The following is a 25,211-nucleotide window of genomic DNA, read 5'->3' as shown; positions in this document are numbered from 1 at the left end:
TGTCCGGAGCAGTATACACCTGACATGCAAATTTTTAAAATTTTATTCTACTTCTGTCTTTCTTAACCCTTTCGTGTCAAATGTTCTTGACTCAATGAACTTCTGGACATATATTAATACGTACCTTGTGTTCAGTGACTTTGTTGCTATTAATGCTATAAATCCCTTTAAAATTCCAAAACGTTACTAATTCTTATAGATGAGTAAATTATTGAAAATAAAATGCAATATTTGTTTTGAAAGAACACCAGAAACACAAGAAGTTGACCGTGGACTCGTGCAAAGATAGGGTTAAAGGGTCCAATGGCCAGGGTAGGGGCTCTGTGCCCCGTTGAGTTGGGTCCCAAATCGGAGGGACGAAAATACCTGGATAACTCCTCCCAATAAGAAAGCTCTGTACAGAGAGGTTTAAAATATTCTTATGCTACTCGTAACATGGGAAAAGATTTCCTCCCGTAGGTGCTTCCAGGAAAGGGGAAAATGTACCATCGAAATTTGGAAAGAACAACTCCTGTATTTAATAGGCGTTTTCTCATTTCAATCTCGGTGTTCTGTGTTCTAGGTTTTTGGCTGTCGCTGACGTTTAAGTTGCTGACTCTACCAATACTACCATAAGGGCTCAAAATTTGTATTGCAGCCAAAATCCTGGAGAGAAACCAAGAGGTCGAGACGAATGAATGTAACTTTAAAAATTAAATTTTAATTTCTATATTTTCTACCCAAGTTAAGTTTTTGAGGTTATTTTTCACATGGTCTCCTTATACATATGTGAGGATGAGGCTGTAAAATTATTGTGGTTTCTTAACATAATTTTTCAGCAATTTTGTTATATTTTGTTCGTTAAACAACTTGTTAAAAATTCATTTCGGATTAGATTCAGCTCTTTAACAATTTCAGAGGTACGATTGTGATTTTATGCTCTCTGACCTTCTTAAGAACAGAACATCTTTGAAGGTGCTTCCATACGCCGTTTCAAGTTACGCTCCCGTAATCTATGAGAAATCTCAATAGATGACACTGCGTGTTGTATGACGTCACCTGCAATGAGGACCACCCGAAAGCGGAGGTGATTATTCTTATCATGTTTTTCAAGTATTTGTTTTGCCATTATGGAAAGACTATTGAGTCAACGATTTCTAGAACCTTTGAATTTATTGATAATGGCAAATGTTTGCAGGAATGAAGGCTGAAGAATTTTGTACAGGTAATTACGGGTTTTGGACGGCCGATTTGGCATTTACACATGTTATTATTTTATTTATACCTTCCCATTGCCTATGAGAGATTAAAGCTGCTTCCTTTTGGAAGTTATTGACTTCCTGAATGATCTGTGATAAGTAATATGATATGAAATTGAACTACCTAGAATGGCGTACCGTCTCACGTCAAAAGGGGCGGTTCGTATTATGTATCTGTCGTTTTTGCAGATTTTATCATTGCATTTTTATATCCATCATTGTTTCATACTCATTCGTTGTTCTAAATTTTCATATTTTGATGATATTGCACCACTTTGAACTTAGAATTCAGAATGCAGTCATGTTAGACATTGCCGTTGGTTTGAATTTTTTTGTTTTAGTCATCGCAAGTTTCATTCTTGTTTCAGGCCTCTAGAGTTTTAAGTATCCGCATTTTTAGCAACACACTAATTTCCGAATGCACATGAGCGATTTAGGAGAGAAAAGTCTAATTTGCTGTTAATTGTGTTAAATCCGTGGTAAGTACTCCTAATAATTTAATGTGATAAAATTATTATGATTTTTAACTTGAAATTTGTACGTGAGGCGTGATTCATGGGTGATTTTAATTTCAATAACGACTCACATCATCGGAAGGATGTGTAAAGTCTGTGCTTGCCTTAATGGTTGCAGTTGTAGTTACATGTCAAAAATTCATGAGCTGCTTGGCTTAATGTATTAGATTAAAAGTTAAATTGATTTAGTAATGAAATCTACCATAAGTTTTATTTTTACTATGTTTTGATTGTATCATCTTCGAAAAGCGTTTGCGCAGTCGTTAATGGTGCCAAGTTCACAAAATTTTTGTGTTAATACTGGTGAAATTTTACTATGCTTAAGCTTGTAAGAAAAGTGTTCTATAATGTGACGATTGCCTTCTGATGCAGTGGTCGTGGTTTTTTTAATCATGGCTTTAGTGTGTAAACCACATGAAGTTATCTGCCTTTGCTTATATCAGTTGTAGTTGTGATTAATATCCAATTAGTCGGTAGTCCTATGGCAGTTGAGTTAGTTAATCATGAAAAAACAGTAAATTGAGTTTAGCGGGATATGTTTTAGCCAATATTTTGTGATTTAATATCTCATCTGCATTTGCAATTTTCCATGTTAAACTGATAACCTCAGTTCATGCCTTGAGTTCATTAAGTATGGAGGTGTTCTTAAGGCGGAAAATTCCTTCATAATGTAATTTGCTGTTTACAATGTGGATAATCCTTGTAATACTGTTTGGGTAACCTTTTATTGGAATATCTGCTATTCTTTCAATGATTTCTTATTTTAATCTTTTGTATTCAATCTTCCTACCCCACCACCTCTAAAAATGGCGTGTTTTTCAATGGAATGGGTGCAAAAGGTCCCAATAAGTACGTCATGTAACCTACAGTCATTAAGGTTATTGAATATACATTCCAGATTTACCCATTTTTAATCACTTGCTAATGTGTGCACAAGATGGTAGAAATTTTAGATTTTTTTCTTTTGTTGCTGGAGAATGCTGGATTTTTATCCTCATAAATGCAGTTGCAACCATGGTTTAGGCTCGGTGACACCGGCATCACAGTACTGGCATTAGTTCACATTTGACCTCAAAGGAATAGCTAAGTTTGTGGAGGGGGTTGGAGATTTTAATTGCTAGCATTCATGGAATGGAATTTGGTTTTGGCTATATATTTGTGGAAATGCATTAATAAACCATAGATTCATTTTGGTTGTAATTTTGTGATTTTACTACCACAGTCTGACCCCCCCTTAACACAGTTTTTTTCGGTTACGGCTGCAGGGCATTGCACCTTGTGGAACTAACTCATTGAAATAGCAGACATACTGGATAATGTATCCAGACCACAGAAAATGTATTTTTTTGCCCGAATAACCTCCAATAATGGGTATTATATACTGTCTTTCAAAATATCCCTTCCTCCAAACGACAAACACGATGTTTGAACACCCATTACTCATAAAGAATGTATCTAGGAAATTCAAACATCAATCAAATCAAAAGAAACACCTTGTTGATCTACTGCCTATTGGTTCTTACTTTTTTTTATTGCCACACTATAATTGCTGTTGATGTTGTGAAATTATGAGAATTGGGTTCTTCTGCTGTGATCATTGAGGAGAGAAGATTTTGGAGAGAGAGTGAAAGATACGGAAGCAGCAAAGCAAGATGAAGTCCTTACAGAAATGTAGATAGATGAAGGAGGCTAATTGGGTATCTCTCGATTTCTATTCCCAAGCTTTATGTGTTTACCTAATACAGGCTACGTAATCATTGCTGAAATGACTTTGAATCACTTATTATGTTGACGGAGGTCGAGCTTGGTACCTGGATACTAAGGACCCACCAGTGTTTGGTTTTTTTTACAAAGAGAGATATACACTCACCAGCTCTTGGATAGGCAGAAATACAAATACGAGTGAACATAACTGTGGAAGTATGCTGAACATCAGAGTTGAAAAATTGAGAACAATGTTGGTATTCAGCCATATTCCAAAATTGAAGGAGGAAAGGAAGAAGGTCATGAGTGTTGGCTCTTACAAAGTCCGGGAACCTATGTGCAATGTAGTTCAAAATTTGGAATTTGCATGGGAATAACAGGGATGTGTGTGAAAGTGGCCTTCTAGGTTACTCAGCTTTCCTTCAATATAGCCTCGGTGTCTCATATGAATTTCATGAGGTGATAGGTGATGGCTCAGGAATGGGAAACTATTATGACATCATCCTTAAAAAAATTACTCATTACAGTAAACAATTGCTGGAGAAAGGCATAGGCTGCGTTTATGGGAGAAAGGTTACAGTGTTAATGTGTGTGACAGAGTAAAGTGAAGTGTTTGTGCAATTGCAGAGAAGTTTGGAAACTTTTTAAGAGCAAGGAGAGACTATTGAAAGGATGGGCTGAGAACAAAGGTGGAAACATCAAGAAAAAGTTTCCATTAACTGGCGGAATGGCAAATGATAGCCTCACAAATGGGTTTGTAGTGGTTCATTTACTATCCCTACAACTGGTTGATAATAGATTGTTTTGATATTGATGATGCCAATAGTTACCACATGGGCAGAAGTTAACAAGTTTTTCTTTTTGAAAATTTAAGCTTACAGTGTATTGTTTCAATGTTTGTTTTTGTACTTGGTTTTCAAAATGAGTATGACATAATCTGTGTTATAAGATTCCCTTGAAAAATTGACCAGCATTGGTTAGGAAACATTGGGGCCACCCGAAAATTCACTGGGAGACGTAGCCCTAAAGACTTGAACTAACATAACCGTAAAATCACTCCTCAAAACCCATCGTAACTCATTTTCACATCCATTTGCAATTGATTAGTCCTTCTCCACTCTTCCCTTCCAACGCCATAACTATGATAAACACAATTCTTCTCTATCAGAATTATGATTCTTCTATGTTAGACTACTCTTAATTGATTCTATGAGAGTCTCGGAATTAAAGAAATGATTAGGAAATGTCTATATATCCACCAAGCAGTAGTATTATGCCACAATAGTGAGTCTGGTTGGATAAATATAAAATAGTACTCCATTTGTCCCAAATTCATGATTAACTTTGAATAAATATCATCTGTTCAGTGACCTTGGATCTGTGTGTGGTCGTTTTAGGCCAAATGGTTGACAAGGATCCCAGTCAGCACAAGATACATTACCCCATTATTACCCTTATTTTACACGGGTAAAATTTTGGTAAAAGATGGGTAACCTGCATATTAATGGGTAAAATATCTGTTAATCGAAGTGGTAAAATTTGGGTAATTGGGTGGTAAAACATGGGTAAAAATTGTACCTATCTCCGAGTAAAACTTCACAATGCGATATCAGAGCAATCTGTGGAGCTTAATGAGAAACATGACGCCACCCCCTCTATCGGTGCTATTGTGAACTAACAGTACTTATTTATAATGCGTTATAGGCGTTCATATACACTGATTTGTGAATGAAAAACTTTGCTGTTTCTACAATTTGGAACTTTATTTTCCTGACTAGTTTCGATACACTGTATCATATTCATAGGACTAGCAGTACAAGTAGCGTCGCTGTGGGTTATATACCAAAAAGGGGGGGGGCGGGTTTACCAAAAAGGGGGGGGGGAAAGGTAGAGAAGTATACTTCATATACACGATAAATGAATGAAGTCGACATTGATATTGAAGAATAACTGTTTATTGAATGACGAAAAATTTCTAAATATACATATATGACATTTGTATTAGGAAGTAACCAATTGGTGAAAGAGAAATAATAACAAAAATAAAACCTACATTCATGAGTACGTATACACGTACTCGATGAAAGAGAAATGACCAAAATAAATTACAGTTATGTTTTAAGAGGAATTGCCAATTTGATTTCTTTTAAAATAGAAAGAATGTTAAAGTCTGAACTAATTTTCTTCCTTTGAGCTCTCGGTGACAACAGCTTCCACACCGAACTCCTCAGGGCATGATTACGAGGAGACAAATTTGCCCAAACGATAATCCTAAAGACTGCTTTCCCAAACTTTTTTCACCTGAATTTTTCAATGAAATCACTGCAAATAAAGAGCGCTATACTTTAGCAGAGGTTGAGGGAACCAAATTACAGTTATAAAGGTTATTAAAAAGTATTGTCCCACTATGGCGTCACAACAAAAAGTGATGCTACTCTCTGGTTAAATTTTCCACTGAATTAAATTTTACTATTTTCAGCATTATATCAAGTAACTTAGTTTACTTCAAGCTATTGTAATAGTTAGAAATTATAATTGCCAGGCACATTAATTTGGCACTTGCAGTCGCATTCATTTTCCCCCTTCATTGTTTGTGTCCTCTCGTAGCCAACGTTACGGTCCACTATTTGCAAATCGCAGTTGAGGATCCAATATAGCCAACCATCATGATGTGAATTTGATATTTCGTGTGATGATTTTAGCGGAAATAATTTTCCGATTAAAATTAAACGCTTCTCTATGTATTCACAAAAATAATCGGGTAATTTTTAAGTACTTGAATTTTTGTTAATGGCCACAGCCTTTCATCGATAGCGTGTATATACTGTGAAAGTATTTGCGAAATGACATCAAAAATAATTGCAAAAATATCTCTGCAGTGTCACTGTGGATATATTGAACTTTATTTTTCTACTTTAAACTTTTCTCAGCTTCATATAATTAAGTAAACGCCTCAATGTATATTTGTTGTTCTTCACTTTTGGCAATTCTGAGCACGAGTAATCATGTGGTAAAGAAAGGGTAAAGGTTACTAGGGTAAATTTGTCCCAAATTACCAAAATAATTTCAGTCTAAATTATCTTTTGTGCTGACTGGGATATTAGTACATCATCAATAGGGTGGTTTCCTATTATTTTTTTATTGCTGAAATTGAAAGATTACTACTCCTGGAGTACGACTTTCACGCTTTTAGATTTTTAAATTATGATAGCTATTTTTCGTGATTAAATGAAAAGTGAAAATTTTCAAACACGCGAAAACGTGACGGCTAAGTATGAATGCTGGAAAAAGCCCGTGTGACGTCATTCTGGTTCCGGCTGCTGCCGTGTTAGGCCACCTTGGTGTGAGGCTATGAGCTCTCCGCCTCATGAATGCATTGGTAATCTCAGATAATGTAAAACTCCTGACTAGGGATGGGCAAAAATTACTGGTTTTATATATAACTGGTTTTTTTATTAGGTTAACCGATTAAAAACTGGTTATTTTTATACACTGGTTAACCTGAGTAATAGGTTTTTTTTTGGCATAACCAAAAAATAACCTGACTCCTGATTCCGGCACTCTCTCGGTAACCGTTGGAACTACCAGCACTATTTGCCGCTGCCACACGGCCCTGAGGTTTTCCTGCGCCTCTACCGGCCACAGAGCACATTAAAGCCTTTTTTTATGACAACGCTGAAAAAACCTTTTGGTCGGTTATAACCTAAGCGACGAGTACTCATTGGCATAACCGATGGCAGGCGGAAGAGAAATAACTGGATGAGTGAGTACTCGCAGGGGAAACCTATCGCTGTGGAAAGGTTTTTTTCAATGGGTCTCAAGTTGAAATGGAATGAGTACTCGGTTATTTTTTGGTTATGTGGGTTATATCTAAACAACCAGCAGAAATAACCGGACGCATGAACACACGTGAGGAAACCATGCTGCTCATCGCTGCGGTATAGGTTTTTATCAATGCATCAGAGGGGGTTCGCGGTCCCCTCAGGTAGGGGTCAGCGTCACCAGAAATGTAAAATATGATTTTTTGTAGACCAATTATACAGCCTTTTCCAAAGTGTACAAGTTGAGAACCGAAAGTTGGAGGTTAAACCAGGAATTTGGAGTTGGAGGAGTAATTTGGAATATGCTTTGGGGGAAGATGGGATGGTCAGGGGTGGCGACAGGGGAAGGGGTAAACCGCAAAATTTTGGAAACATTTCATGTCTGGAAATACATTTTTATGCAATATTGGCCCGAAAGATTAACTTCAAGCAGATGCAGTTATTACATGTCATAACTTGACAATATCTTTAAATAATTTTTTTTATTTCTCTGAGGCTTTGGGGGGGATCTATCCCCTCATAGTTATGCCACTGGGTAAACATAACACACCGTTAATGGAACAGTGTTATAATCACTCTTTCTGACTCGGTGCCCTCCGTCTGCATTTATTGTTATGGGCTTATGTGATAAATGAATGCACTTTTCATTTTCCTAGCATTCAATTGCTAGGTGAATGGCATTGTTGGTCCTATGTTGTCCCAATGAATATGTTCTGTTAAAAGTTAAAGTTCTCATCTTCCATCAGGTACTGGTTGCTGACACATTGGTGGATTTTTTGGAGGAGTTGACAGGGAAGTGGCGTGGACACGTCAGCCAGTGGGGCGGCCAGCTGTGGCCATGTCTGATGATGAAGACAAGCCCCCAGCACCCCCGGTGCGCCTTACCAGCAACCGGTAAGTACTTGTTATTGTGTGGCTGCATTTTGTTTAGTGACTCCAATATGCCTAGAAATAATGAATTAATTTTCATTATCAACTTGCTCCTCTCTACTGTTTAAGTATGCCTTTATTCTACTTCTGCAGTTTCTTGACTTAAACCAGCTGTTCATTTTATTACGTAAAGAAGACAGCTCAAACCACTAAATTATTCTGCTGATAGAGTGAATAAGAGGAAGTATAAGTATGAAAAATGGGTAAATTTATTTCTATGAAGGATCAGAGCTTTACTTATGTTGTAGTTTATTGCTTTAGGATGAGTTTTTATTGAGATATCTCAGGTCTTAATAGATAGCTTGAAAGATGACATTCATACAATTTATCCGTTGAGGCAAGTGAGGATAAGTACAGCAAACTCCGGATTATCTGGGCTAATGATTGGGATATGCGGCACAAATAATCAGAAAACAGAATTAATCCAAACTTGCACTTAAATTGCTTGTAATTTTCATAATTTACGCAATTCAAACAATCTATATGCCCATGTTGTCTGAAATTTTAGATTACTTTCCGGAATCATTAATAGCTTTCTTTTCCCGACTGCGACCTCTTTAGCAGCAATGATGTGATTGTCCTCGCATTCCTATTGCTCGATGTAATACCTGGTTTCCATAAACCTCTGCCCGTGACTGTGAGATCACTGGTTCAGAAAAGTGGTTTTCACGACAGGAAGACGACGAAGACAGGAACACGGAACTCCTGTGAAGGCAAAGGGTGCGCGATCAATAGCGCAGCAGCGGTTATAGGAAACGAGGACATTGGCAAATTGTCTATATAGACGTGTGCCTGGCTATGACTCATGCTATCACGACTTTCACTTCACCTGCTGCCTTCACTTCTACTATTCCCTTCCTTTCCAGTTTGACCTTGACTAGTCATGGCGTAAATATGTTGGAGTGCGATGAAATCTCCTGTTCCCCAGGGCTGGTTTCAACCTTAAATATTCAACTTAAATTTTCTTGAATGAATTTGGATTCTGTATCTACCTTGTGTGTAAATCTTTTATGAAGTGAAATTGTATGGACTTTTATAAATAAGAGTGTATTTCTCTTTTAGGGGGGAAGTTCCATTGGTGGGAGTCCCGGTGGATATGAGGCCACTGCCCAAAGAACCCGAGGGAGAGGAGAGGAAGAAGAGGCCTGGCCTTAAGAGCAAGATGGTAATGAAGAGGGTGGGACAGGGTGGGGGCAGTGGAGGTGGCGGGATGGGTGGAGGGACAGGGGGTGGGCGGGAGGGGCAGGAGGGGAACAAGCCCAACATCTCCTATCCCACCAACTTCGAGCACACAGTCCATGTGGGATTCGATTCAACCACCGGGGAGTTCACGGTGAGTTCCAAAAGATGCTGCAGGCTCTACGTTTATAATTATCACATGGGCCCAATATATTCTTGTCTTTTTGACCTTTTTTTTCGTGAATTTGTTAATGAATGAACCTCTATTTACAGAAAAATGGAATATTTTTGTTAGAGTGGCTTAAGCGTGTTGGATTTTTCTTTGAAAAGCTGTTCTTGATGTATATCCTCTGTTTCTAGGTTTTTTTTTTAATGATGGAACAGAGAAAGGCTGAGTTGAAAAATTGAAGCTTTTATGAGGTGAAATTTCATTCTGAGAGGTTTTAATACGTCATATATTGAATGTTCCATGTAGGGCATCTATAGAATTTTAATTTTTTACTGAAAATTTGAGATAGGTCATGAATGTGAATTACGTAATATTCCCCACTGCTGAGAGTAGTGCATGGATTATTTTTTAACCGTGAACTTTGTGATTTGTCAGGTTATGTCTAATTCTTAATTTTTGTCCATCACTAAATAAGTCAAAAATGTATAGTTAATGATGAAGTAATTTTTGTAATGTAGAGTATTTTTAAATTGTGTAGCAAGAGTGCATTGGAGTTTTTTTGTGATATTTTTGATTACTTGTTGGTGGAGTTTTAAAATATATATCCTACATGATAGCAATAATCAAATTGTTTAATGCTACCCATTACTCTCAGAAACTAAGTTATTAATTTTACCTTTGTTTTAGTTGTAATGTACGGGCGAGATATTTGGTTCTTTGGGAATGCTCTATAGAGATGATATCCTGGTGTTTTTCTTTTGTATTTGCCTTTGAATTTAGGTACACTTTTTTTCCTTGGGAGATAATTGTTTTTACTTATTAAAATGTGATTATTCTCTGTGCTTAGGTGGCATTAAATAGCTGATTTTATGAGTTATAAAAATGATAAAGTGTTGATCATTGACATTTATTTCGTATCATTGCATTGTGGTTGTTCTCAGTAAGTTCATTTGCTGTTACGAAAAAGTTTAATTTTACCATTTTGTTTTTTGGCATCCTTATATTATTGCTTTTGTGGAAAAATAATTTAGTTTCATTTTCATGCTGTCATTGTTGTCATTACATATTTTTAGCACTTTTCTTACCTCACTCCCTTAAATATTCCAATTTCTTTTGTTTCAAGCTGCCGTTAAAAGTAAGTAATTTGTTAACGACTTTATTCATGTTTTGCTTGCTGATGAGATATTAGTTTACTTAACTATATGTATTTTTGCTTGATATTTTTTATTCGTTTTGTGAATAAAATTCTTATCCTTTACTCCCTATTATGATTTTTATTTTGTAGCACCTTATGTGATTTTTATTTGAAAGATGTCTTGATCGTTCTTTCTGTTGGGATTAGCCTTTAGTTCCTTCCTCTTGTGATTGGCACACATTTAGAGTTAATGTTTGTGAAGATTTCAGAGGAATTTCGGTTTACATCTTTGTTTTGTTTTGATGTTTTTGTATGTTATTTTACATAATTTTTGTCAAAATTTCATTATTATGATATTATTATTTAAATATACTATTCGTCTCTACTATTTTCCCTTAAAATTGGATGTGATGACATATTATGACATGTTTTCATTGTTTAATTGTGCATGAAGGTCTGAGTATTGAAATATTTGTGCAGTACCAGTGTTTTAGTTTAAATGCTGTCATCATGGATATTAAAGTCATACAGCTAATGAAAATATTTAGTTACCGCCTCGTATTTAAGCTATATTACCGAAATTGTCTTTTTTCATTGATCTACGAAATACTCGTGTCTTCAGTTAATTTCCATTGGTTCCTAAATTTTGATCTTGATTACTTCATATATTGGTGTATCTGGATCCTCTACTTTGGCAGTGTATACCTCTCATCATTTCTTAGGAATCTCATGATGCTCTCTTCATTTGTCCTACACTTCTGCCATCTTTTTTTTATAGTTTTACCCTTAAGCTTCTCAGATCTTGGGTGATAGAGAAATCTTGTATACACTATCAGTTTTATTTATCCTTCAACGCAGACCATATTAAGTAAGGACGTTAACTTTAAAGGTGACTACTGTGAAGATTATTTTTGTTCCTATGTAATAATGTCATAGCCTAAATTATCAGTCATCATCTCATTCTCTTAATTCTGTAAATGGAATAGTTTGTATCTCGTATATAATGTTCATTTTTTTGGGTTTACTTCTGTTTCCCTCTCCTTTTAACTGTTTATTTCTGATTTCTAATACTGTGAATTTCCATCCAGGAAATCTGTAGAATTAGCTTTAGCATATTGGTATCGTTTTTTATATTTCTGCACTTTTTATGTGATGCATACATTGATTTTCAGTTTTATGTTGGCTTGCATTTGATTGACTTCCGACTCAAAAGTTTTTTTTATTGTTATCATTGATGACTTTTTATATCAATTATGGCTGGTATTACCACTTTGATTAGATATTACGTATAATTATTTGTGTAAAATATCTGGGGGAATGATTTTTTCATGCTGTATTGTGAGCACAACTTAATCTCCACATAAGTATGCAAATGTCCCTGTTTAAATTCATAATGTTAGTGCCCTACAAATTAAAGCATTTGCGGTAAATTGCTGTATTTCAATATTGGCACAATGGACCAATAGATCCATTGTACCTGTGCCCAAGTAACACTGCTATCCTACCCAAATCCATATCTACCTAGGTATATCATATTTCTATAGAAATACTCGTCTTTACCCTTATTTACCTTCTCCTCACATACTCTGAAGGCAGAATTCTAAAGAGAAACATAAAGAGTGTTGTGTGCCATAGGGTTGAAATCATCAAAGGTAAATCCTTCATATCATTTTAAAAAAATAATTTTAGCTCTTAACAGTAATTTGTTATGAAACCAATAGAAGTTAATTGGAAAAAATAAATGATGCCGTGTAAATTACTTTTCAAGCATCAGTAATTACCTAGTTGCAGGAAAAAAGGTAGCACCCTTAGTTCTCAATCGTAATATGAATATTTTTCTGTGGGGAACAAAACTGGTATGGAATAAATTCCAGTATACTCAAGGTGATAATCCATTCTTATTTCCATTACTATAACTCTTGGCAACGATGGAGACAGCCAATAAGATGTTTAGTTAGTTACCATAAAATGGGATTGCAATGACAAATTATGTCATTAAATGGTCATAAGCATGTGAAATAGTTCTTGAATCTAATTTATGTGCTAAAGACTCTAATTTTAGGAATGAAACTTGTTAAAAAAGAAAATGTATGAAACTTGCTAAGGCTACTATAAGTGCCGGATCCTGGTTAGGGACAAAGGGGGGTGGGAGATAATCTCCCCCCCCTATTCTCTCTAGATCTGCGACTAGCCTCAATCTAACCGATACTAAGCCTTCACACTACCCAGGACATATTGTTATAATTCACTGCCATATACTAGAAAATTGCATTGTAAAATATTACTTTAAGAAAATGTAATGTGTCCTTCAAAAATATGTATCCAACGGCAAGCATCTTGTGTCCTCTTTGATATTTTCACACTGTATGGCAATACCCAGGGGCGATGCCCATAATATACAGGTATCCTCCCCACTTAACTCTAGATATATATCCTGAAAAATAGTGGTATTAAACGAATATATTATGTACATGAGAAAACCTGTTATTGACTCATAATACGGATCAAAAGTAATGAAATGTGAACCACAAAAAGATCTTATGAAAAATTCAATGTCTGATTAATTACATAAAAACTTGTGAAATGAAATTACGTAGAGTAGAACTTGGTTACTATCTTTTTGAAGGGATCACAGAAAATGAATGTACTTCCCAGGAAAATGTGGTAACCAGGGAAGCAAATAATTGCAACTGTGATAATTGAAGTCTGTGGAATTGTCGTCATAATTACAATTACTTTTGAAAGTTATCATAGCATACCTTTTCTTGACTCTTTTCATGTTTAAAATTAAGAAAATGAGTTATACACTGCCAAAACAATACCACATGGATGGAAATTACAATTTTCATAGATTTCTCTAAGACAATTACATAAAAACAGCGTGGTTCACAGATTTTTACTGAATATATATAAAAAGTCAAGCTTAGTCTATTCTTCTTCTTTTTTACATCTTACTCGGAGAATACATATAAAGATAACCCTCAATATTTCATTGGTTTGTTAAAAACTTTGTAAAATATTTATCTCAAATTCTGGCAACAGCTGTACACACCTGGTATAAAACCATTTTGATTTTTATATTGATTAATAACACAGTTAAAGGTTATTACAAGCAGGTTTTTATTTTCTACCGTTTAAATTCACAAGAAAATTTATCCAATGTATTCTGCTTTCTATTTCCTTTGCTAAAACCAAGTTTTTTTGCATCAAGCTTCTTGTGGAGATCCAATGCATCATCTGCTCCCACTGCACTTGTCAAGTAATGGCATACATACTCCATATCCTCAACCACTTTAGCTGAAGTGGGTAATGGATCAGACTCTGCTCCTTGTTCAGCATCATTCCCATCATTTCCATTTTATTTTCCACCAACTCCTGTTTTTGAAGTTCATCAATTGACATGGTTTGGCAAGCAGTAAAATTATCATTGCACTTGCTTTATTTATAGAAATTCATCTCTCCAGCAATCTGACGCCACTATTCAAGTTGAGATGGAGTCTGCTCTGCTTCTTCTGTTGTATGATTCACTGTTTCAGACTCTGTATGAGGAAATCCAACAGCTATAAAGCAACTGGTGATAGTTTCTTTTCTCACGGAATCCCATGCATATTTGAGAAAGTGCATGGAATGCATAACATCTATCCTCCACTCAGCTGCTTGAAGATTTGCCAGCCTCTTTTGCACAAGTTCTTCATCTTCTATAATTTTGTTTGAAACAGCATATAATGCCTTGTTGAAGAGGCTGAAGGGTGCGACCCGAGTGTTCGTTAGGTAACTTGTATCGACGGGATGAGCAGCACATTGATAGATAAAAAGTAGTTTAAAAAAATTACCTCCCAGTTTCCCACCAAACCTTAAAAAAATGTTTTCAAAAATAGATTTCATTGACGTGATGTAAATGCTCATTCTCACAGCTAAATTTTACTGGTAAAGCTTTTTGGTGATGGAACCATCGAATGGCATCTTTGAACTTCGTGCTTCTTTGCACCATTTAATTAGAAAATCTCCCTATTTTGGAAAGTTACCTTAATGAACTTTAACTTTTTGTCACAATGACTTCAGATTTTGTCACGGTTACTTATAATTGCGCTGAAAGTATATGTAGATATGTTTAATGTTTGAGCTGATTCCACTCGCTTTATCTGTGGATTTCAGTCCTCCTCTTTGAGATTACAATCTTTTCTTCATAGCCCGAGTTGTGCATAGTCCCAGCTCCTGTTCTGTTCTGTTTTTTTATTTTGGACAAATTGCGCGGCACACCATACGGAAATATTGGCCATTATTTTTGCCTCATCACTGTTGGCGACACACTAGCTGTTGACTCTATGCCATACCGTTGATGTTGAATTACTGTACCTCTATGTGAATGCTGTTGCTCTGGAGTCATTTCATAAAGATCACAATGCCAGAGTAATCCCCTAAGTGCAGTGGGCTGGAATCATGGCTGCTCTGTTTTCTTCCACTTTCGCTCTACCTGCTCCCATTGTGGAGCCACCACCGAGCAGTGGTTAGTTAACCTACTACATAGTGGTTTACACCGCACAAAATGAAGTACACTCATGGCCCACTGGTAGGTTACACCTCAATCTGAACCAGGGAAGGGAGATTCTGGTCATCAGTGAATATATTTAGCAAATTCATCATATCTGTATCTAATTCAAGGGAATCTTAGTAAATTTTAGAATCTGTTGGTGTTATAGCTGTTAGAACAGAGTTTACCATATGCACGTGAATACCATTTTTTTTTTGGTTGAATTGTGTGAATATCTCCAATGATCTGGCCATACTCTAAAAATGAGTATTTTCTTTGATTTAGTATTCATAAACATTGGAAACAAATTTATAATATTGGAGTATTTGTTTACTAGTTCAGGAATTGCGGAAAGGCATACCACCCTCAAGTTTTGGGAATGCCTACCTGTGTTGTGTGCCTCTCAAGTTTGTTGTATGTAACAGGGTAGCCACTTTTTTCCTGGAAGGCCAGCAAATATCAGTGTGTCTTAAAAGTCAGGGTAAATGACGAAAAGGCTTGATAAGTCATACTGCCATAAAAATCAAACAATTTTTCATCTTTCTGTCGTGCATACATGGTTATGTCTTTGATATTTGAGCATCCCATTTCTAACTTGACATTTATATGGTGCTCCAAACCTGTTAAATTTGATTTTTATGTACTGATTTTACTTAATTTGTTGTAAGGCATGGTCATATGTTACATTAACATGTATGAGTTAATGTCTAAATTTCTGAATGTGAGAATGAACCCAAAAATGTGCCACATAAAAACCCAACTTGTGCAAATGCATGTACAGAAAATAGAATAATAATAATAAATTTATTTCACCATTGGCAATACAGACATCTGCAGGGCTAAAGTCAATATAAAATTTACATACAATTACATTCATTCAAGAAAGATTGAAATTACCAGGAATATGTTCTGAATTGGTTGAGAATCTTCCATTCTGGTCCACCAAAATTGTTCATGCATTTTGACATTAACTCGTAGGGGTTAATGTACCGTGCAACCAGGCATTATGGTTAGTATTTAACTGCACCTTACCACCTTCCTATGGCCAGTGAAGATGAATATTCATTACAGACATTTTATTGAAGTAAAAAGAATTTTAAAATTGTATGACAAGTGTAGAAAATCCTGGATATTTCAGTTTTATATTTGAGAGGCCACTCTGCTTGATAGTGTGTAATACCTGACGGGAGGAGTCATTGTTGAGCTCCTCGTAGTTCTGTATTCCAGGGTCCTTTTGAGTGTTGGTGCACCACTGTCTTCATCCATCTACTATTAATGCTCCATATGTTTGACCCAGATGTATACATACAGGGTATTTCAGGAGGAATCTGCAATACCTCAGGAGGTGGTACGGGAGACAATTTTAAGCATTTTTTTCCTATAAACATGAGGTCGCAACTCCATAGTTACTGAGTTATGGCAACCCAAACATTTTTTAAATGCACTTAATAGTTACCATGAAAATGGTTTTTCTTGAGCATCCAGCCTTTTTGACATTATATTTAATATTCTTGCTTAGCAGTGCCTACCTGCATGCTCTGCACCCAGGTTAAGCTTGCTGGGCTACAGTTTGTTACCTTGTTGCTTCTCATGGCCCAGTTGCAAGAAATTTTCTCAGGGATTTTGGGGGAAATGGAATTAATTGTGGCATGCTCTCCTTTGCTAGAGTTTTGCGAAGGAGAACCACTGCAGTGGTGAGGCAGGAATTAATTGTGGCTTGCCACAGTTTGTCTCCCGTTTTTTGGGCTGGCTGTTTTTGGTCCGTTTTTGTGTCTTTTTGCCCACACCTTTACGTAATGTCGAGCTAAAGCGCTGGGAGAGTCTGTCCCTTTCCACCCTGAACATTTTTTTTACCCCTCGAAATACCGATGTTTACATGATCTTGCTACCATCTGTGGGTCACTGTGCAAAACGAAAAAAAAGAGAAGCGTAGACCAGAACTTGCTTGAAATTGACACAATCATTGCAGTCCGGTTTGACGCACAAAAGTAATCTGAATTGACCAGGGGAAATTTTTAAACGAACCCGCACTATCATGTGGGGTCGGGAGGAAAGGGCTATAATGTGTGTGTAGAAATTCTGCATCAAATGTAAACTATGCAATCTATTTTTGAAAGCATGCATCGTGCCATATGAGCGCAAATTTACTCGTCTCACAACGTGTGCTAAAGGGTGAGAATTTTTATTTATTTGCAATCAATGCCATCGGACCAATTCGACGCCAACCATGAATTACCTTCCTACCACTGTGATATGGTGGATTTCCATCGCCCAAGTGTCTTGGCACACGGCATTTTATTTTTGCATTTAATGGAAGCATATGACTTCGACTCCATTCCACAAATTCATTTCATGCTGCTCTCGACACTCGCCATTGTGTATGCGAACTAGAAGGCCATGAAGTTTATCTTCAATGCATGCAGACTGATACGATTCAAACTCAATATATATGGATTTTTAAGAACATCACATAATTAAGGCTGGACGAATATTTGCAATTGAGTGAAACAATCTCAAAATTGGTGAGATTGCACAATCTTATTGTTGATACTTGCTCAAAGCTCGTTTGATTAAGCTCAAAGATTATCTGTTACTGATAATTACAATCGCAAATTTTTGTCCAACCTTAATTATTTAATGTCCTCAAAAATCCAGAATATCAAATAATGTTGAAATGGTTGGATACCCAAGAAAAACTATTTTCATGGTAACGGCTTAGTGCATAAAAAAATGTTTGAGTTGCCATAACTCAGTAACTAAGGAGTGGCGACCCCATATTCATGAGACAAAAAATGCTTAAAATTGTCTCCCCTACCATCTCCTGTGGTATTGCAACTTCATTCTAAAAGACACCCTGTATTTCATGACAATTCTTTGAATCTGATACAGCTTTAAGAAATTAGAGTTGGTGATATTACAGCTCGGATATTCTCCTTCTATAATTCCATTTGCGTACTGTACTCGATGGATGTGGTTTGGGGGCATCCATTAATTACGTGAGGCATTTAGGGGTGAGGGGGTCAAGCCAATTCTCACCCATCTGACATGGGGGAGAGGTGGGGTCCTGGCAAGTGCCACGTATTTTTGTTTCCGCAAGAAGCAGGGTAAAATTGCGATCGTATTCATAAATACTAGTCTTAACTAAAAATAAGAAATCAATAACAAATCCAATGCAATCAAACTTAGATTAATGTATTTACACTTATAATATGCATTTTGAACAATCTCACATGAGGTTAGCGGGAGGGGGGGGTGAGCCAAATGTCACGATATCTCACTAAGGGGGGATGAGGGGTTCTAAAAATTGCCAAAATCACCTCACGTAATCAATGGATACCCCTGTATGACAGCTCTCGGCAATTGGCATATTTGGTGGATACATGAACTCAAGAATGGCATTCAAAATTTGTGATAGAGAGGCTTTACTCCGACAAAGGCATTAGAAATGGCAGTGGATTATCATCATCGTTCATGAATTTGTTGACATCTTTTAGGTTAAATAAAGGATAAAAATTCAACTCAAAACTTGCTTTTTATCACTGATGAAACTGCTGAAAATATGTATTTTGTAGTCCCAATAATCAGTATTCAACCTGAAAACCGTTTTCCTTGCATGATTTACAAATATGAAGGTGTGAAGCAAGTTGTGGCATTGAGCACCCTTTAAAATAACAGCTTCTATTTTATTTTTATTCAGTTTAATTTTCATCATCTTAATCTATCTTTTAATAATATACCTACCTTTTTTTCTTCTACTTCAGTCTTTCATTTGTTAAAACCTACCATGCACCTCTTTAAACCTTTAGCACCACTTAAAAAGGGGGTTTAGGTGTAAGTTTGATGATACTTGATCGGTGAAGCTGATGTGAATGCAGCCTTTTGCGATCTTAAGCAAGAGGGTGGAGTTATAGATTATTCTCTTTTCACTGAATGTAATGATTTACTGTTTTGTTTCAGGGAATGCCAGAGGCATGGGCTAAGCTGCTCATGAGTTCCAACATTACCAAGCAGGAGCAGAAGAGCAATCCCCAGGCTGTGCTTGATATTCTAAACTGGTATGATAACTCCTCAAAGGAAGTTAAGGCCTCCAAGTTTATGACCACCGCGAAAATGGTTGGTAAGTAGACTATGCTATTCATGCAATTTGCCCTATTATTTGGACGAATATATAAAGCAATCCAATATTCTTTTCCAAAGGTATTTTTCTGCTGAACAACTTCTGGGCCATGTGTATTTGAAGTCTTATTTTTAAGCTTTGAACATTGCTTTGAATGTTCTCCTTTGATTTTGATAGAGAAGTTGTAATGTACAAAATATTGTATAAAAAAAAGAAATGAGATAATATGTAGTGATATGTATTGCAGATATGAATCAATTTTAATTGCTCACAAATCTCTCATTCTAGCAATGTAGTGAAGCCGTGTTAATTCGAAATTGAAGGGAACTAAAAAATGGACTTTAATTTGTACGGTTTTGAATTAGAAGTACTTTCTAAATGGACTTATCTGCCCTCAATATTGAAATTATGGACTAAACCCTGTCCGGTACAGGTGGTCCCCGACTTTCACACACAATGAGTTCTTGAAAACGTGTACGAAAATTGAACCATATCCACAAGTGCTATCGTATACATTCGTATTGTCCGCTTATAATGCCATATGAAACAGTTGAATGTTGAGATGTGCAGTAAACATCATGGGAATTTCAAAAAATTACAGACAAACATTTGAAAGTCTGAATTTAGTGTCCGAAAGTTATGTAATAGGTGTCAATTTGGAACGTAAAAAAGTGTGAATTGTACAAAAGTCGAGTGTACAAAATTACAAGCTAAGTGGCGTTTTGAATCATCTGTTTCACTTAGTAGTCTATTTCTCATGCCGTTTGCAGGAGACTGGCCACAACTTTGAATTAGGCAGTATTTAGAAATAGCAGGGTTATAATTAACGAGGTTTTACTGACTGTGATGTTTACTTTGCCATTGGAATATTTTCAGTAAAATAGTTGAAAAATTGAAATTTCACCTCATATTACTTTCAATTTTACTGAGTAGAATGAATTGCACATTTTTATGTCAACTGAAGTTTAGGGCCGTATTCTTAGTCGACCCTACATATCCGTCCCTACATAACAAAAGGCCCCTACATGCGTTTCTCAGTCGGCCCTATATAAGTGATGGGGGTAATTCCGTCGTCAAGTTCTCTGAAATGACGTAGATGATGGCGCAGCGCCAATTTTCCACTCTGGTGGCGTAATGGGAACTATGAAACTAAGAAAAGACGTCCGATAATTTTCGGGCATATTGTTAGGGTACAGCTCAAAGTAAATAAACAATAGGTGTCGTCCGCCAGGTCGTGTCGGTGCCTTAATTATCGCTACAAACACTCTCATATCAAGCCAAAAGTAGAACCTAATTGTCTATAAATTACTTCAAAGCGGTCTGTACAAGATAGTAATAAGTACTGAGCAAAAATTAGCATCGACGTGGGAACTTACGTTGCATCATCAAGGTTAAGTAGTTAAGTTTATTATGTGGCAAATAGTGGCATGAAAATACGTTTTCTATGGTTATACGTAAACGAAGTATTAGTTTCCCAAAAGTATACCAAGTGGCAAACATGAAAAATATTGTTTTATATTCGTAGAAGCAAGGTGCATGTATATCGCTATATTGTTCTTATTAGTTCAGTCAATTTTATGATTTATTTAACTTGGTGGCTATAATGTGGTAGTATTATTACCTTCCTGCTGTGTTTCTGTACTTTTTAAAATAGTTCGTGTGAGCTCGTCTCACTTTGTATGCATTACAACGTAGATTCTTTAACCGAAGCGATGAGCAGACGATATTTGGCCGCCATGTTTTTGTAGGGTGTAGGGTTGGTTCGGGTACCCTACATCAAGTAGGGCCCGTTTAGTTCCAAAAACGGCCATATGTAGGGCGAGATCGGTTTATGTAGGGGCTGATGACGTATTCAGGGTCGGTTGACCCTGCAGGGTCGACTAAGAATACGGCCCTTATAACTGCCGAGTGTAAAATTTTCGTGTTTTCTGGTCAAAGAAATTAAGTGTTCATATGTGGTATGTTATGGGCTTGCATAAAAAATTAAGGGAATATTGTTTTGTAATGTTATCCCCCAGGGTCGAGTTTATTGCCATCAGAATTCCAATGTTTGACTCACTCATCATCTTAACCTTGAAGATGAAGGTGTCTATATTGTGTGGGAGAATCTTATCAATTCATAAACTTTGTACTTAACCACAACATTTTTTCAGGGAAAAATTGCAATGGAGAACCAAGTCTATACAATTAAGAATTCATGAATGAATGAAAGAATTCATGAATGAATAGCCGTTGCATATATTCTTTTACTCTGTTTATAAGTTCCTTTGCTTTCATGTGGATCATCTTGTAAGAGTTCATTTTTTCTTTTTAGAGAAACCCAGCCTTGTGTATGAGTGCTAGTAGTATCTCTTGTTTTAACTCTATCAGGGGTCTTGAACTCATGTAAATCTTTCATTTTTTGATCATCTTAAGAATTCAGAAAGGTGTTCATTAGGCTTGACATATTTCTGTCAGAGTTGCATTATTTTCATTTTAGCAGAATTGGGAATTGGTGGAGTGCAAATTTAATTCTCTATCTCAGTTCATCACTAGACAAAAGGAGCCAATTAATTCAATTTTAATTATTGAAATCTAAATGTTTTACTCCTATGATTGAAACCAGAACAAACCTCATCAGCCTCCTTAATGACTTTATATGATATTGTTATGATTATCTCGGAATTCATATTTTGTTTTCTCATGAAAAAATTTTCTTTGTGCATGTATTTTCTCTGCTAGTTTTTACCATAAAGAATGGAATTTCAAGGGTCCAAGTTAAAGTTGAGGATTTGTTTTGACCCTGGCATATAAAATTTGATTACCAATTTTTCTTTAGGTTACATTCAGATCTACTTTGTTCTGAGAGGGAATTAATATGTTTCAGAACCACCACCACGGCCCAGTGTGGGCGGAGTGTCTAGAGGACACACTCCATCAAGTGTCAGTCCCTCACCGAGGCACCAACCTCATTCTCACCATCGGACACACCAGCATGCCTCTCCTTCCTTGGTTCCTCCGCCCCCTCCTCCTCCATCAGCCTCGCTCCAGCGAAGTACGGCCACATCTGGGCCTTCGTCGTCAGTTCCAACTCCACCTGTGCCAACACCCACGGTAAGCACACTGATGATAAAATATTACGAAAAAGTGAGACCAGAAATAATTAATGTTATTTTTATTGATGAAGGGCACATTATGTACTAGAAAATGTGCTAAATTTTCATTGATTACTAACAGGCTTCATATCTGTCAGGGAAGTTGGTTAAATCTCGAAATGTCAGGGAAACAAAAATCTGGATTGAAGGTGAGGGATATTAGATTTTGGTCAGGGAAAACTCTTAGAGACTCAGCGTAAAGCGAAAATAGTAGTTGAAAGAGTAAAGCATAGCTGCGGAGTTCAAGGGGTGAGTTGGGCATCATATTTTGTGTTCAGAAAGAGATAGAAGGCAAAGACAAGGTCATAGGCATAAAATTTGGCTGATCTGAAGACCTAGATAGGAGAGGATTAGTTTCCTAGAAAGCAGTGGGGATAAGTGCAAATGACAAACAGATTGTTGCAATAATAGCAAGGTAATAATGGTATTTTTTATGATTTGTGTGATTTTTAGCAATCTCAGATTTTTAAGTATGGCCCCCTTAGATTTTCCAATATTTTTAAATTTTGAGTAATATGTTACACCCATGGAATAAATAAATTTTTTGCATTATGTACTCTGCTGTAGTATTCTACAAAATCACTTCATACGATACTTTGCTGTGGATGTAAAGTTTGAGAAATGATAGTGAATATAATAAATATTTGGACTGGTCAGGGAAAAGTCAGGGATATCGAAAATGGAAAGTTATGAATCCTGAGTATCCAAGTCTCCCTTGGTCATTGTTTGTGATTATTTGCCCACAGGTCCACACAGTATCAACTCCAACTATATCAGGGAGCAGCAGTAGTGGTAGCCAAAGTCAACCCTCATCGTCACCGTCCTCTGAAGCTACGACGACTGATGAACGGGAGGAGGGGGAGGAAGGTGAGGAGGTTGGGATGGGTGACTCCACTGGTGCTGGTGCGTGGCCACCTCGGAGACAGCCAGGCTGGGATGGTGCCGAAGAGGAACCTCCACCTCCACCTGTAGCAACTAGACCAGAGCGTACCAAGTCTATCGTGAGTATTTTTCTTCCTTCTCACCGTAACTGTATTATTACTGCTGCTATTAACCTGTTGACTGCCATGTTTTTTAGTATGTGTTTACTATCATGTGATTGGTGTTTTTTATCAGTTGGATATTATTAGAAATATCGTTGCAAATGAATCTAAAATGGGTATAAACTCTGTAATGAAGTAATGTGGTTGTAATGAACACTTTGGCCCCATTCCGGCATGCAGCCAGGGAGGGTAAGGGGTGGCTTGGGGTGTCAGCCCTTCAAAATATTTTTCCCTTGTGGCAGCTACCCATGATTCATCTGCTGAAGAGACTATTAACCTGAGGGCACCTTACCTCCTACACTCAATATAGTTAAATTTCTTAATTTCTGCCAATTACCAACAGTGATGTTAACTTTCAGCATAATGCACAGGAAATGCATTGCTGATAACGAATTGACAACATAACATGAATATAGGTCACCCAGATGCCTCTCAAGCTCCTCCCAAAGCAAATTTCTGGCTTAGTTCCTGGCCATGACCCATGACTAAACTCATCAGTCTCAAAACAGGGGTGTAGGCTCTATGGCCTTGAATATGAAATAAAATATGGAAATGCACCAAAAGCCATAACTTATTCAACTCGTCTGTTTACCTCGGACCCCGGCTCAGTCTTGATTTGTGGGATGGAGCAAGTTACTGCAGGGACCAAACATAGTTTTGGAAAGCAGGAATCAATCGCTTCAGCTCTCTGTAGTTGTAAAGATCTTTAACTTCATGGATAGAAAAGGGGCTCTTGGAGGTCGAAATAGTGCTATTTTGTCTCGTCTCAGTTTTCATCTTTTCCAGCTCCATTTGAGCTTATTTTTCTGCCAATTTATCCTGACTGAGTTCATGTGTGAGTGAGTGATGTTGGTGGGTTGCATTAATTTAGGCATTTAATTGTACTTTACGTCGCTAATATCTTGAAAAATATTTAGCATTGGCAGCTGAAACAAAAACTATACCTCATGGGTAGCCATTTCCTATCACTAAGCAAAATTTGAAGGAGATCTGATGGTGACACTTGAAGGACCCCTTGTCATTTGCCTATGGCATGAGAAATCCCATGGGATTTATTCTCTCTGTAGCTTGTCATTATGTTCAGCAGGGAGAGGTGGGAACATTCATTGCCCATCACTGAGACCAGTGTGATGGTCAATGTTTAAAATCAAATTTTTACTAATTTCATTTGGTTATTATTTTGCCAGTACACCAAGCCTGTTGAAGAGGAGAGTGGAACAGCTCCTTCAAATGGCAGCATAGCACCTACAACTACTCCATTTCTTTTGGACAAAAATAAGAACAATGCTACTGGTGTACCCGTTGGTGGTGTGGCAGCTGCAGGGGCTGGTAGCTTTGACAAGCATAAAAAGAAGAAAATCAGTGACGAAGAGATTTTAGAAAGATTGCGAACTATAGTGAGTGTGGGGGATCCTAATCGTAAATACACCAAAATGGAGAAGATTGGACAAGGGTGAGTTAACCATAATTTTAATATTAAGTTGGCATGAGACTTTGGCACCATTCCATCCATGAAGAAAAATCATCTGCCACTGTATCTTTAAGTGGTGGTTGCGACAGCATGAATATAAAAATGATGTCCCACGGTTGAAAAAGTACTGAGAATTATTCCGCTGCAAAAAGGCTTTGATTGAAATTGTGTGGTCGCCCAAGTGTGATCCTTATAATTTCTTGTCCTCAAAATAATGGTCATCA

At 36.8% G+C, this 25,211-nt stretch overlaps 1 protein-coding gene across 3 annotated transcripts in view; it reads left to right on the top strand.

The window, feature by feature from the left end:
* Positions 1 to 1,017: 1,017 nt before the first annotated feature.
* The window catches only part of LOC124160766 (serine/threonine-protein kinase Pak), a 50,926-nt gene continuing 26,732 nt past the window's right edge, over positions 1,018 to 25,211 (top strand). For 2 of the 3 annotated variants that reach the window (XR_006865234.1, XM_046536787.1), the window contains exons 1-8: positions 1,018 to 1,204; positions 1,607 to 1,717; positions 8,025 to 8,172; positions 9,271 to 9,541; positions 19,180 to 19,339; positions 22,206 to 22,432; positions 23,220 to 23,474; positions 24,704 to 24,969. Coding sequence is in view for 2 of the 3 variants with exons in the window: in XM_046536787.1 (XP_046392743.1) it covers positions 8,117 to 8,172; positions 9,271 to 9,541; positions 19,180 to 19,339; positions 22,206 to 22,432; positions 23,220 to 23,474; positions 24,704 to 24,969 (1,235 nt within the window). In the remaining variant the exon portion in view is untranslated. The remainder of the gene's footprint in view (positions 1,205 to 1,606; positions 1,718 to 8,024; positions 8,173 to 9,270; positions 9,542 to 19,179; positions 19,340 to 22,205; positions 22,433 to 23,219; positions 23,475 to 24,703; positions 24,970 to 25,211) is intronic. The other variant, XM_046536788.1, reaches the window with a different exon arrangement.

This window comes from Ischnura elegans, chromosome 6 (assembly GCF_921293095.1).
Source record: "Ischnura elegans chromosome 6, ioIscEleg1.1, whole genome shotgun sequence".
Lineage (NCBI taxonomy): Eukaryota > Metazoa > Arthropoda > Insecta > Odonata > Coenagrionidae > Ischnura > Ischnura elegans.
The sequence above is the reverse complement of the archived record's forward strand: the minus strand, read 5'-3'. Positions and strand labels throughout refer to the sequence as shown.